This window comes from Agelaius tricolor, unplaced genomic scaffold (assembly GCF_023055355.1).
Source record: "Agelaius tricolor isolate 1412-34295 unplaced genomic scaffold, bAgeTri1.0.p SCAF_14, whole genome shotgun sequence".
NCBI classification, from domain to species: Eukaryota; Metazoa; Chordata; class Aves; order Passeriformes; family Icteridae; genus Agelaius; species Agelaius tricolor.
The window spans coordinates 10,993,552-11,006,473 of NW_027269274.1; the positions used below are offsets into that span (position 1 = coordinate 10,993,552).

Genomic DNA, 12,922 nt, shown 5'->3' on the forward strand with positions numbered 1-12,922 from the left:
GAGTTTTTACTGTTATTTCTCATATAAGAGAAAAGGAAAATGGTGGAAAAGGGATGAGGTTTGTATACACAACTAGCAGAAGCCTTGTATGCTTTGACCTTTCTCCTGAAGTGGGTCAAAGTTTTAAGCATATGTCACCATCAAATGAGGTAGACAGTTGGCCTCTGTCCAAAATAAAATATGCTGCACCTGCTACAACTATTATCAAAACAGGTGTAAGAGGCTCATTTACAGCAGCTAGGAAAAAGGCAGGAGGGAAAGGCTGGGCTGGGAAGTGACAGCACAATATCTGCAGATGGAAGTATGGAGGACAAGCTCTTACAACACTTTGGAAATAAATACATGCAGGACATAAAGAACAGGAAAGATTAAATCAATAAAACACACTCTCATCTGTTTAAAGGAGGAAGAAAGGAGAAAGGATGACAGGTTGGAAAAAGTAAAAGATGGATTTAGAAATAAAATTCATTAACAGTGCCTCCCTGTTAGGAAAGGAAACCTTTCCCAAAGGAAACCTTTGCCTGGTCAGTGTGCAATGGGCAGGAAGGCTACATACACATGAAATCTGATTTCAGAACTTCCTCTCCCCCTCCCATGGAGAGATTTAAATCAGGTCTTTGTCTAGAAAAGAAGGGAGAGGTTTTCTTAAAATGAAGCAAAGGGCATCCTTCTCTCTACTATCCCTTGAGGTAAGACAGAATGAGCACGATCTTGCTGCATTTTGACACCGAGAGTAACCAAATCCTTTCTATCACTGTGAATTCCCCTTACTTTATTTAATAAATGAAATCTCATCAACTTATCCTTCTTCTATTATCACTGCTGACATCAATCTGATAATATTGGCTTGGCGTGGAATCGTGCTATTATATGTCCTCTTGATATTTAATTTAAGAGAAACGTCTGCAGTGGGGTGAATATGTGAAGCAAGCCTTTTATTACTGGCAGCAGTAAGGACGCTGGGAGTGAATTAGACATTCATCTTAGTCAGGGCCAATCTAGTGGCTCAGAAGAGGTTTTCTTCTTAACTCTCTCCTAACTGTTCAATAGCAGCAGGTAACAGCTGCTTCAGTCAATAACTGCATTCATTTGTCTTGGGAAATTCATTCCTACATGGATATAAACCCCATGAAGAAGTACAAAGTGTCTGGGAGGTTAAAGCAAGGTACTTTGAGGATTTCTATCATAAGCACTGCACTAGAAGGAGAAGTGCTGGTCTCAATGTCCATCAATTAATCAAGAAGCAACAGTTTCCAAAGACAAGCACCCAAACTCACTGCAAAAAGCAATTAAAGCCATATCATCAGGATACAGACCCAGAGACAGAAGGTTTCAAGCACAGCACTATGGCTACTATTCAGGTGCTGCTGACAGGTTCCCTTTTTGAAAGAATTATAGACTCAGTATTGGAAAGCAAGGGAAAGCTGGAAAAAGTCTATGAATTTGCTGGTCCTTCCACCCAGCTGAAGATCAGACTACTCAAGCAGAGATGCAACTTCAGTGCTTTAGGAATTGGCAGCTCTTTAGCCTAGTGCAAAAATCAGTAACTCCTCAGTGAGTAACACACCATCACTGGCTTTACTGGGAAGAACAGCAATTCCAGATGGAGTTAAGAGCAAGATCTTCTTTTTACATTTTACTCTGGGAAACCATTCAAGCTGAACAAAAAAACCCAAGGTAGAAGCTGATGGTTTCTAAACTCAGACACTTTCATACCTCTGGTCAGAAACTGATAAACAAAGATACACGAGGTCTCTCACAAGCCAACTTAAAAGTAGCTGGCTCCAGCACACAGCTCCAAGCAGCAACCTAAATGGGCCAGCAATCTGGAATTTCTTGTGGGCCACAAAATCCAGTGACTGGATTAGCTGCTTTCTGCTGCATTATTTGACTAAGACCCAGTGTCTGAACCAACTTGAGCAAACCACATTAGTCACCACAGTCACTGGAGCAGAGACAGCCCCAGACACCAGCAATGAGATGCATGGGCAGCACTGCCAGTAAATCCTAGGGCACACAGCAGCAGTTTCTGCATGTTGGGAAGGAATCAGACACGTTGTATAGCTGCTTAGTATGTTTATATATCCAGGGTCCATTACACACGTATCAGGCTAAGCTCAGTGATGCTTTGGTCACATAAATGTGGTGTGCTGCCAGGCTGCACTGTACATATATAAAACCCAATAGGTGGTTAACTGACCTGTAAAACTGCATCTCCCTTGGGTAGCAGTTGGCTCTGATGGCTTCTCTAACATGCCCGAAAAAATGACTCCAGACAGATGCAATACACAGCACATAGGAAGGTTTCATTCTCTCTCATTATTGCATCCTTGACATTTACAGCAGAATATTAAACACAATTGAAGTATTTCATTCACATATAACAAACTCATCAGCACAGAACAAACAGCTAGGCAAGCTAACTTGCAGCACAGGATGCTGCACTATCACAAGCACTGTGCCCTCACTACAAGCTATGGGATTCCCTGATCCTGCACATCAGCTTGGTAACGTGGTTTGAATGGAAGAGGTAAGAGCTATGTTACAGCTGTGTGGCAAGGGAAATAAGAGATGGAAGAAGCTTAATAGGTTATCCAAATTTCTACTAAAAAAATCAGTAATGTTTAAGCTACATAACCTAGCACAGTGTAAACAAACTGCATGTCTCATGAGGCTAAACTAATATGATCAGGAAGGAAGTATTTCTGATCAGCCTCAAGTACTCAAAACACTGCTCATCAGGCTTTGCCACCGATCCAGGTGGAATAGAAAGCTTGCAGAAGTAACACACAGTTTAGAGCAAGAGGGGACAGGCTAAAAGAAAAGGTGAAACCTCAGGACAATTTTCAGAAGGACAGGGGTGCTACCCCCAAATTTCAGCTGAATCTGCTGTATTCCTGTCTAAATCCTTCTCATATGCCTTGTCACACTGTCAGCAGCACACTCCTGCACACCTGCATTATTTCCCCTCTCTCTTTCTCCCCTTGACAGCTGCATTTTAATAACAGGTCACCCCACTCTGTTTTTCCATACATTGTTCATGAAGTGCCAAATGAATGAATATTTTAAAGTACTGTGAGTTTCTGGGTGACTCTGTGATCCTAAAAAATTTGTCACTCAAGTACTTCCCAATCTCAATTCCTGTTTTGACAGCTTGTTTGAAATTGCCACCCAATTCTCCACTGGAGTTCATGCACTCACTGCACCCTTGTTCTTCCCAGGACAGATACCTCCTTTCCTTCCAATCACAAACAGGCAGAAGCTGTTCTGAAATCTTCTTCTGTGTAAGTAATTAGATTCTACCACTGAGAACACAACTTACCACACAAGTCCAAGTCTCAAGTGTCAGCCACTTGCTGTGTCACTGTACTGCATACAAAAAACCCAAACTCTAGAACATACAGACTGATGTTGAAAGTGACTAAAATCTAGCAGTTTTCTGTAACAACCTCTAATTTTGGAAATCAACAACAACTTCTTCATTTCCATCACGAAATTGATGCAAAGAGATTGTGTGACCCATGCAATGCTGGTTCCAGCTCTCCATCTGACTTACTCCAGTGTCACAACCTCCCCTGTCCTCCTACATGATTTATCCCCACACACAAGTGGTCATTTCCCATTTGATCAATGGGTCATCCTGAAAGACTTTCCCTTATACTTCACTGAGTTCTGCCAAGTGCAGTTTCAACCAAATTTAACTGGCTTCCTTAGACCCCATAAGCTGCAGGCACTGGGGCTGTGGTGGTGGGCTGTGGGTCTCTGGGGGAGCAGAAGGGTAGCAATAAGCAAAAAACTGAACTAAAACATATAAAATACTATTATCCTTATCCTACTGAACCTGCAAATGCAATAACTAATCACCCCTATTAGCATTTTGCATGGCAGATGGCAAGTGGTTTAGAATAACGAGAGACTTTTCCCCACAAGTGGATAATTCCAATGTACATTTGGATGTAAATTCTTTACTGATTATGATGGTAGAATACTGAGCTATGAGAAACTGCCAGTTTGGAAGATGAAAGGAAAACTACTGCCTCTTCCTTCACTTGCCAAGAGATACAGAAGTCAACAGAACTGGATCTCCTGCCCACAAAGCCATGCACCATTTTTTCCCAAAGATGCCAAGCTACTAAAAGTTGACTAGCAAAGATGAAGAGCCTAAAGTTAGCAGCAAAACAGTCTCTGGAAGCCAAGCAGGAATGAGTCAGAATCTTGTTGCTGGAAGGAGTTCTCTGAATCAGAAAGGAAGCTGGCTCAGCTCCCACAAGGCAGAAAAGCAATATAGCAAGCAATAACTGAATCTGAAAACAACACACAGCCCAGCAAGTGACCCGAATAGGGATTTTCTTTCTTCAGATAAAAAACATCATCTAAAAACTGTTTAAGATCTCAGGTCAGGAAGGGAAGGTATGCAGTCTGTAGAAGATATGCAGCACAAGCCTTAAGAATATATGGGTTGTGACAGTGCTATAATGTCTGGGAATTAGTTGGGAAACTGTTGGTCTAATAAATACCTTCCTCAAAAGTCTTCTAAAAAAGGTAACTGAAGAAGTGATATGCTGATTTCATATAACAACAAGACATGAGGGGCAGCAGGTTCAGTAAATGTCTCCTATGTGAGATGATCTTATAATAATGTCACACTGCAAATGAAATGTTCTTTTTTTAAAAGAAAACCCTGACTACCCATTTGAACAGCAGTCACTTTTCCAAAATGCCACTGGGTACTGCACTAGGTTCCTACAGTTTACTTCACACTACACAAAGGGATGGACAAAAATATGAGTCCATTAGTATACTGTGCACTGACAGAGTGGCACATCCTGCTAAAGATCCCAAAATAAATTTAGAGAGGAGATTGAAGCTGCCAATGTTAAAGTTCAGGTGGGATCTGAAGCTAAACATTCACCTTATTAAAAAATTTCCCTTGCTTCTGCCCACATTCTCTAAACTTCAAAACCACAGTGCCCCCTTTTACCAAGCTGTGCAATTCTGAACACTGACTCAGCAAAGATCCCCATTAAGCAGCTACTCATCCCTCAGAGAACATCAATAATGGTGCTTTCAAAGCAAGCACGCACAAAAAGTCTTACAAGTCCATTTTTGGGGGAAGGTTGGGGGATTTTGCTTGTTTGTTTCTGGTTTTAAGTGAATATTGTAACTCAAGAAGTCCTCAGAAAATAGAAAAAAACTTTATAGAAAACAATTTAGATAACATGGTTCTAAGTCTGGAGAACAGCACATGAAGCTGCTCCAGTGTGCTGCTGGTGGCCCTTGCAGTCAGCACAACACTGACCAGCTCTCTCCAGGGAAACAATAGCCATCCCTGAACAAGTGCTCCTGCCTTCCAAACGCCAGATTTTTGGGTCAAATTAGTTTGAATTGCAGTTGGTATGGTAGTATATGTCCCAGGCATGCAACTGCCAGGACTAACAAGAAAAATGCAAAAATCATACAAATAAATAAATAATAAATTAAAGTTATTGAAGCCCAATTTGATGGCAAAGATGGTTTTTCTCTTCTGTGAGGGAGAAATGGACTTAAATCTCTCATCAGTTTAGCATTAAACACCACCAACTTCCTCTGTGCAGATGCATCACCACGATGCAAGGTGTCCACAGCAATCCTGCCACAGTCCTTATTTCCTCAGAAGAAAAAAATATAAAAGCTCTGACCTATATAACAAACTATTTCCTGAAATTTCCCCAGCTGGGACTTGCCTTTGGTGTCTTCTACCATCCCTCCAGGACTTCAGGAGGAGACTGACTCAACAGCAAGGACACAGAGTGTATAATCCAGAGTCAGGAATACAATTACTGTTCAAAATAGCAACACTGCCCTTGAAATCGGTTGCAACTGAATTAATGACCAGATTGTTAGAGTGTTACCTCAACTTTGCCTCAGGCTGCTAATTAGCAAACAAGTCATTAATTCACTGGTAACAAGTGGTTTCTCAGGCATTATTGCTTCTGACATCTTTAATTCACCACTCTTTATGGAAAGCTTCCCCAGACAACTTTAACCTCAGTCCTTTACAGATCAGCCCCACACCATTACCACCAGCACACTACACCACACACACATTGAAGACAGGCAGAAAAACACAGCAGGAATAGGCTAAGCTGGGTCATTAATTAATATTCATTACACCTTTCCCAACTCAAGCCAAGGGGAGGGGAAGGCCAAAGGCACAAAAAGTTCTGGATTTTGGTGTGGATCTGCCATTATTTGTAAATACATAATAAGATACTATGAAATCTGGAGAAACCTTGCTTTCACCATGGTACACGTTGGAATACGCAATTCCCAATGTGAGGGCAGAGATCTGCTTTTATTTTCACTGTATTCTCCACAATAAAGAGCTGTGAACTGAAATATTTCATGTCCTCTGATGCACATAGTATGACTGAGGTTTGTTTTAACAGCTGCACAAATATCCATGCTTTTGAAAACAATCTGGATTTGGCCTGCCAACAAACTCTGATCTAAGGGCTTTATAAAGGCAATATTACTACAGAAAACAAGTGCTTTTCTTGTAAAAATCGATAGCAACAGAAACATCCCTAACAGACTACATGGAGTTTTTGGCACCTCTTCCTTTGCTATTTGAGTCCTTGCTATTCAGATCTTATTTTATAAATGCCCAAGTTCCACCAACGTAGCAGTGAAGAAATGCTCCTGCAGTTTTGAAGAGACACCAGTTTTTCAGAGCTAACAGAACTGCAGCCTCAGTTCATTGGACTCATCCCTCATCACGCATGAGAGGAAACACAATACTGTGAACATTAGATTGAATGTTACTCATTTTACTAACCAGGCAAAACAAAAATCTTATTTAGAAGCAGCATCTTAGTAATCCTCAAGAAATGAACTTCAGAAAGAACATTCAACAGCTTGGATAAAGCACACAATCTAATAAATTTTCAAGATTTAAAATTTGGTTCAAAAAAAGAATAATCTGGCCCAACTGGAAAATTTATGCAAATCCACTGCACATATTCAACTTCTATTTCCACATACCATATTCCTAAAGCTGTAGGGGAATATATGTTGCTAGGAAATCAGTGCACTGGTACAAGTAGTTCGTTAGCAATAGGCCTTCCAGAATTCATAAGGAAAATGTTTACATCCTAAGGTAATGAGTGAAAAACTGTGTGAAGCAGAACTGAAAGTGACCAGAAACCTTTTCTTTCAGTAAAATGCACACCAGGTAAAATGACACAAAGTCAAAATTCACCCATATACTTTTGCCCTCTTCTGAAATAAATTTGAGGAAACTCACACATTATAATCTCTTAGAGAATATTTTAATTTCCTACTAAGAGCAACTTCATAAAAGTGAGAAACAGAAAAGCTTTGACTAATAACCCATCTCTTTATTTGAAGATTATGAAACAGACTCAGTGTAGACAGAAGAAGGAATAGCTAGCACAAACCAAGCACCAAGGGAAGAACAGGACTGGGACGAAGTCAAATAATTTTGGTGAAAGTATCATCATTGCAGGGCACAAAAGGACTATGTTGAGGTAAGGCTATGGATAAGCTTTCAGCAATAATCAATCTCTTACTCCTGAAAACTCTTAAATCCCTGTTGGAGAGGTTCTTAATTTCAACACTAAATTAATCATTTATCTAATCTAATGATAGGAGAAATCCCAGAGCAATTTTGTTTGAAAACTATGATGCCTTTACCTTTCTCCTTTGGCTTCACAGCTGTCCATATAATAACTGTTTCAGACCTTGTCTCCTGGGCACAGTCCTCTGTTGAAATACCAAAGGCCTCATAGTAGACTTCAAGATTAACAAACTCAATATAAACTCACATAACTATTTTATAAACTTTCCATATCTACATAAAAAAACAAAAGAAGGTAGTTTCACTAGGTTCCAGTTAATCTTGCCATTCTAACTAAGGGGCCATTAGCCTCATAAAATCTTGTGTAATTCAATAAAACCTTTATTTCATGAGTACTGAAAGCAAGCCATACATTCCCTGTTGCCAGCAGACAATCCATCTATGACCTTTCTTCCCCCACCCTCACTGAGTCAGTGTGGTTTTCTACTCCACATTCAGCCAGGAGGATACTTACTACTTGCTGGTTTCTCTAATGTAATCACTTTAAATACTCATGTCCATTAAGTTTAAAGATCTTAGGACCATTAAATGAAACTCTCACATAGTAGGTCCTACATGGAGTAAATCTCTTTGGCAGTTTCTCCATTGGAAAGCTGCCTTGGATTTACAGCTGATCTCCATCAGGATAAGAAGAACTGAGATTCTTTATGCATTCCTTGATAACAGCACAAAGCATATGCAGTCCTCTCAGCACAACATGCAAAGCAACAGAGTCATCAGTAAGCAGCTTCAGAAACAGTTCTGAAAGCTATAGGGAGATTTCAGAGGGAAACTCAGCTTCAGAACAATTTTATCTTTTAACAGCCTCCTAATCCCCTCACCCAACTCCTGCAGCTTTACCTTTTAGAGTCACACCCCCACCCAGGCCAATTCTTGCATCCAAAAGTAACAACTACAAAAATAAATAATTTTTTTTAAAAGTGATAAGACAACCTTCACAAAAGAAAATAAATCACAAAAAAAACCCTCAAAAAAAAACAAAACAAAACCAAACCCCAAACCAGCATATTGAGGATAAAACTAGAGTGCTGCACTAAGCCATAACCTCTTTACTGATGTTTTTTTCCTTCCCCTTAACAGATTCAGGGACTGTAATAACATTTAATCCTCAGAAGCTAATCTAAATGTAACACTCAAAAGAAGACAAAGACAACGCAACAGAAAGAAAATTTGGCCACTGCCTTTTGGGAGTGCTGCTTTATCCCTGGAGCGAGTGCATTAATACAGCTTGGAATGAAATGCCATTTTATTCTCTGTAGCAGGGAGGGGATTAGCAAGTTGTCTTCTCTAAACCCAGTCTGAGTCATGGCTCTATGAACACTGAGAAAAGGATGTGGAATGAAGGGAAGGGTGGGGAACACTGGCTTTTTATTTACACGCTGCTTCCTTTGTGGGTGGTTACTGATGTGCACAGTTTGCTAAACAGGGAAAGAAGGCAGGGGAAGTTCTAGGTCCCCTGACTTTAATTCTGTTGGTTAACAAAAGAGAAAAATAACAATGCATCAATTATAACAACATAGTTGAGACAATATGTCCATGGCAACTGTCCAATTCACCACAGCATGGAAGCAACAAGGGGAAGTTGCTTAAGGTGCTGAAAGCTGTGCTCAGTGGTATCTTGTTGCTAAGATCTTTTTCCTGGGAGGAAATAAAACAGGTTGGACAGAGCCCAGAACAAAGGAGAAGGAGACACTGATAGGAGGTATGTGGAGACGAGAGCAGGCTGGCTTCAGGTGAAGAGATGAGAACAAAGTCCATTGCACAAGTCAGGCCATGCAGGCATCAAGCCTTGAAGTGGAAACCAAGAGCTAATGACTGTGTCAGTGATTTAATATGAAGCTCAGCACTAAGTACTTCACTTCTGTTTTTATACAAAGGGAGACAGGAAGGTTTACTTGCCTACCTCTCAGGCATGCTGTGAAGGGTCACTGGTGGAAAGGTGTACAATATTCCTAAATCCTGCAATGCTTGACAATCACTAAGGAGTGGAAACAGTCCGTGGAATGCTTGACCACTTGTGCAGAGCTGTAAGTGTTGATAAAAGAATTACAACAGTCATTAAATGCCAAGAAAACACTGGGGTTTTGTTTTAGCTATTTCTTCTCTTTGCTTTGACACAGATTCTGAAAAACAAGATACTCACTGTGGAAAGAGCCACAGCCCTATTTCCCTTTTCCTCCATCAGCTCTGCTGATACACAGTGGCAGAGAACAAATACAGACTGGTCTTACAAGGCACAAGTACCAGGGGCAGGTCTTCACAGTGTAATAGGGATAACAGAAGCTCAGGAAGAGACACTATGGTGAAGGAAATGGACTCTCTGCAGTTGGAGAAAGTGCCACTTCTGGTTTCCTTTCCTTAAGGTAATATCATAGTCCAGCACTGGAAACAGGCAGACCTGTACTTCATTCATCCTTTGGTTGAAATTCCATTTCACATAATTTTGCAGGAGTGTCAGTTTATTCCTGTGAACCAAAGAACTAGATCTGCATAAATCAGTCTAACCTATCTTAGCACCAACTGTGCTTGTATGTCTAATACAAAAGTGCAAAACAGGATAAGAAAAACTATTCCTTCCAGTGAAGTCCCAGGACCTTGTAGGCTATAACAATAAACAGGCTGTAGAAAGACTTGAATGTAGGATGCCTAAAAAGAGAACCTCACAACTCTCAGACTTCAAGTCCTACCAATTGAGCATGGATGCCAGTGTAGGAAGGAACCTTCCCCTGACCCTGTCCCAGCCTATCATGATCCAGGTGTGAGGCACAAGAACACTTCAGGAGTGTTTGTACAGTGTGCTGTACACAAAGCAACAATCTGGAAAGGGTCACTGCATGCTGATGGAAGTGAAACACTGCAGGCTGATGGGGGAAAGCAATGATTCTTCCTGCATGTACAATTATCAAGGGGCATTATCAGTCCCAGACCATGAACTCCAAAGCTCAGCTCAGTGCAATCCTGGCTACTGCTGGCAATTTCTATTGTGAAGAACTAGAATGCAAGATATTCAACTTCACCCTCATTTTCATCTTGTCCCTTTTCAAGATATCCCCAGCCATGTTATTTTTTCACACAAAATTCACATAAGGGCAGGTGTCTCTTTTTGCTGCAAAGAAGACAGCTCAAGGAATCTGTCCCTTTATAATGGCTCAAGTTCACAGTGCCATCAAATTCAAGAGCAGTGTACAATAAGGCCAGAAGCCAGGGACTGTTAGATGATAAAGGCTCAAAGGAAAGGGGAAGAAACCCTTAAGAGACCACAAGCACACTCTCTGAATCTTGAAAGAAGGAATTCATTAGCATTTGTGTTGGTCTCTGCCACTAACCTCTGCAAGAAATGGTTGCATTCCTGAGTTTCCTACATTACCAGTCTTTGTTTCCACAAGAAACAGAACAGACCGAAGGAAACTGAAACATCAGGAACCAACCTTCAGACTACCTATAAAAAATAAGGTAGTTACAGCCTGTACTAGTAAGTGAAGAACACAATCCCAGGTCCCAATTACTTCCTTTACCAAGTCACAAGGATAAATCACCACTACACAAGTTCACAACAACTGATCACACATTTGCAGAAGCAAATCCAAGAAAAGAGTCCATTGATCAAAAACTATAAGAAAGTTATGTCCTATGAATTTTTTAAATTTTATTTTAAAAGAGAATTTAAAATTCTGCTATGGAAAACAGGATGGAAATGCAAGCAATGTGTTAGCTGCCTTGTTTTGGCTTCTTTAGCAACTTATTGCTTGACTGTCCAAACAAAAATGTGAAATTACAACAGGTTATATGACGCTTTGGCAGTTAAACATAATTTTAAATAAAGACAGCACAATATACTGCACACCCCACTAATATATTCATCACTACTATATTATCTATTTATGCAATTAAGTATTGTAGAGTCTGGATTGGACCCAACCGGACTACATATGCTGCTACTCCAGTTTATTGCATGTTGGCCAACTGTTTACCCAACTGAGATTCGAGTGCTGCTCTTGACAGCGTAATTGCTTTAGCCTCATTAATATTTAAGAATTATAGAAAATATTTTTTCTTGGGCAGCTGTTAGTGCATGTGGAACAATAAGTTATATAACACTACTGACAAATACAAATATAATTAAACACTAGATATGCTTACGGTAAAAAAGCAACATTAAAGGTCCACTTATTGTGCTAAGGCAAATAAAAAAAGACCAGAAAAATAATTGCACCCATTCTAAGAAAGCATTCATGAAAATTACAACTCTAATTTGAAACTAACAGGGATGAGATTTAGACTGTTTATCTTTTTTCCCCTGGACAATGAAAACTTTCGAGGGGTGCCATTCTTCCTACCCCCATGCACCAGCCCAATGCTACAGTTTGTAGGTTAAGTACAATGGGTCAAAGTTAGAACAGATTAAACATGTTCCATTGCTATTTTGAAAACCCAAGTAAATGTTCCTATTTAATATTAATTTTTAAAGTTCCTCTCTTCTCCCTCATCCTTCCTTGCAAGATCTATCAACTTTATACTAAATTCTGCAAGCTTAGCACAGAAAGAGAAGATGCCAGCTTGCACCTCCTCAGCCCCCTCAGTACCTGACAGGAGGTAACTTCACACTCTGTTTACAGGAACATCTAGAAGGTACACACAAAATGTTATGGAATGCAACTGGAACTGCTGAAAAGAACAAAAATGGTTCCTCACTTTATCCGTTCCTCTGCCTTGGTGGCTGCCTCCTGATACTGCTCGGACGTCATCTTGTAGATCTCTGCATTCTGAAACAAAGAATAGAATGCTCAGCTCTAAAAATTAAAGGCATCTCAGATCTTATCTTGTCACAAAGTCATCTTCTATAATTAATAACAATTTCCAACAACAAACAGAATATTCAGTTCAAAGAACGCCAGAAATACTTACGAGTCAATTTTATTTTCAACAAAATGTATCAAGGCCATAACACATCCCTCATTCCAAGGCTCACTTTTGTGAAAGGAAAAAGGGGGAAAAGGTCACTACCAAACAACCATGAGCTTTGGTTATTCCATGTAACCACAAAAACAAGGTGTTTCCAGCACAGAGCTATTTTGAGTTTGATCATGTTTTGTTCTCTTCTTTCATTAATTGCTGTGAAGGATCTTGTAAGTTACTGACATGCAAGTATCAAAATTGGCTGCTAGCACTGGAAAATCCATTTTACATTTCAGTGCTTCTACTTATGTTACTTATTCTTTAAAAGAAAATTATGCAGCCTGTTTCCCTTCTAACAACATAGGGAGGTGTATCAGGTCTCAGTTA

The 12,922-nt window shown here is 40.0% G+C and overlaps 1 protein-coding gene and 1 long non-coding RNA gene across 2 annotated transcripts in view; both read right to left on the reverse strand.

Annotated features, from left to right (window-relative positions):
• The window catches only part of CHCHD6 (coiled-coil-helix-coiled-coil-helix domain containing 6), a 108,992-nt gene that overhangs the window by 39,372 nt on the left and 56,698 nt on the right, over window positions 1-12,922 (reverse strand). The window contains 1 exon segment of the mRNA XM_071439655.1: window positions 12,332-12,402. Coding sequence (XP_071295756.1) covers window positions 12,332-12,402 — 71 coding nt within the window.
• Window positions 9,566-12,320, reverse strand: LOC139595879 (uncharacterized). Its single transcript, XR_011681164.1, has 3 exons — window positions 10,966-12,320; window positions 9,783-10,104; window positions 9,566-9,664 (listed from the first exon to the last, which is right to left on the reverse strand). It is a non-coding gene; the product is annotated as an uncharacterized lncRNA (long non-coding RNA).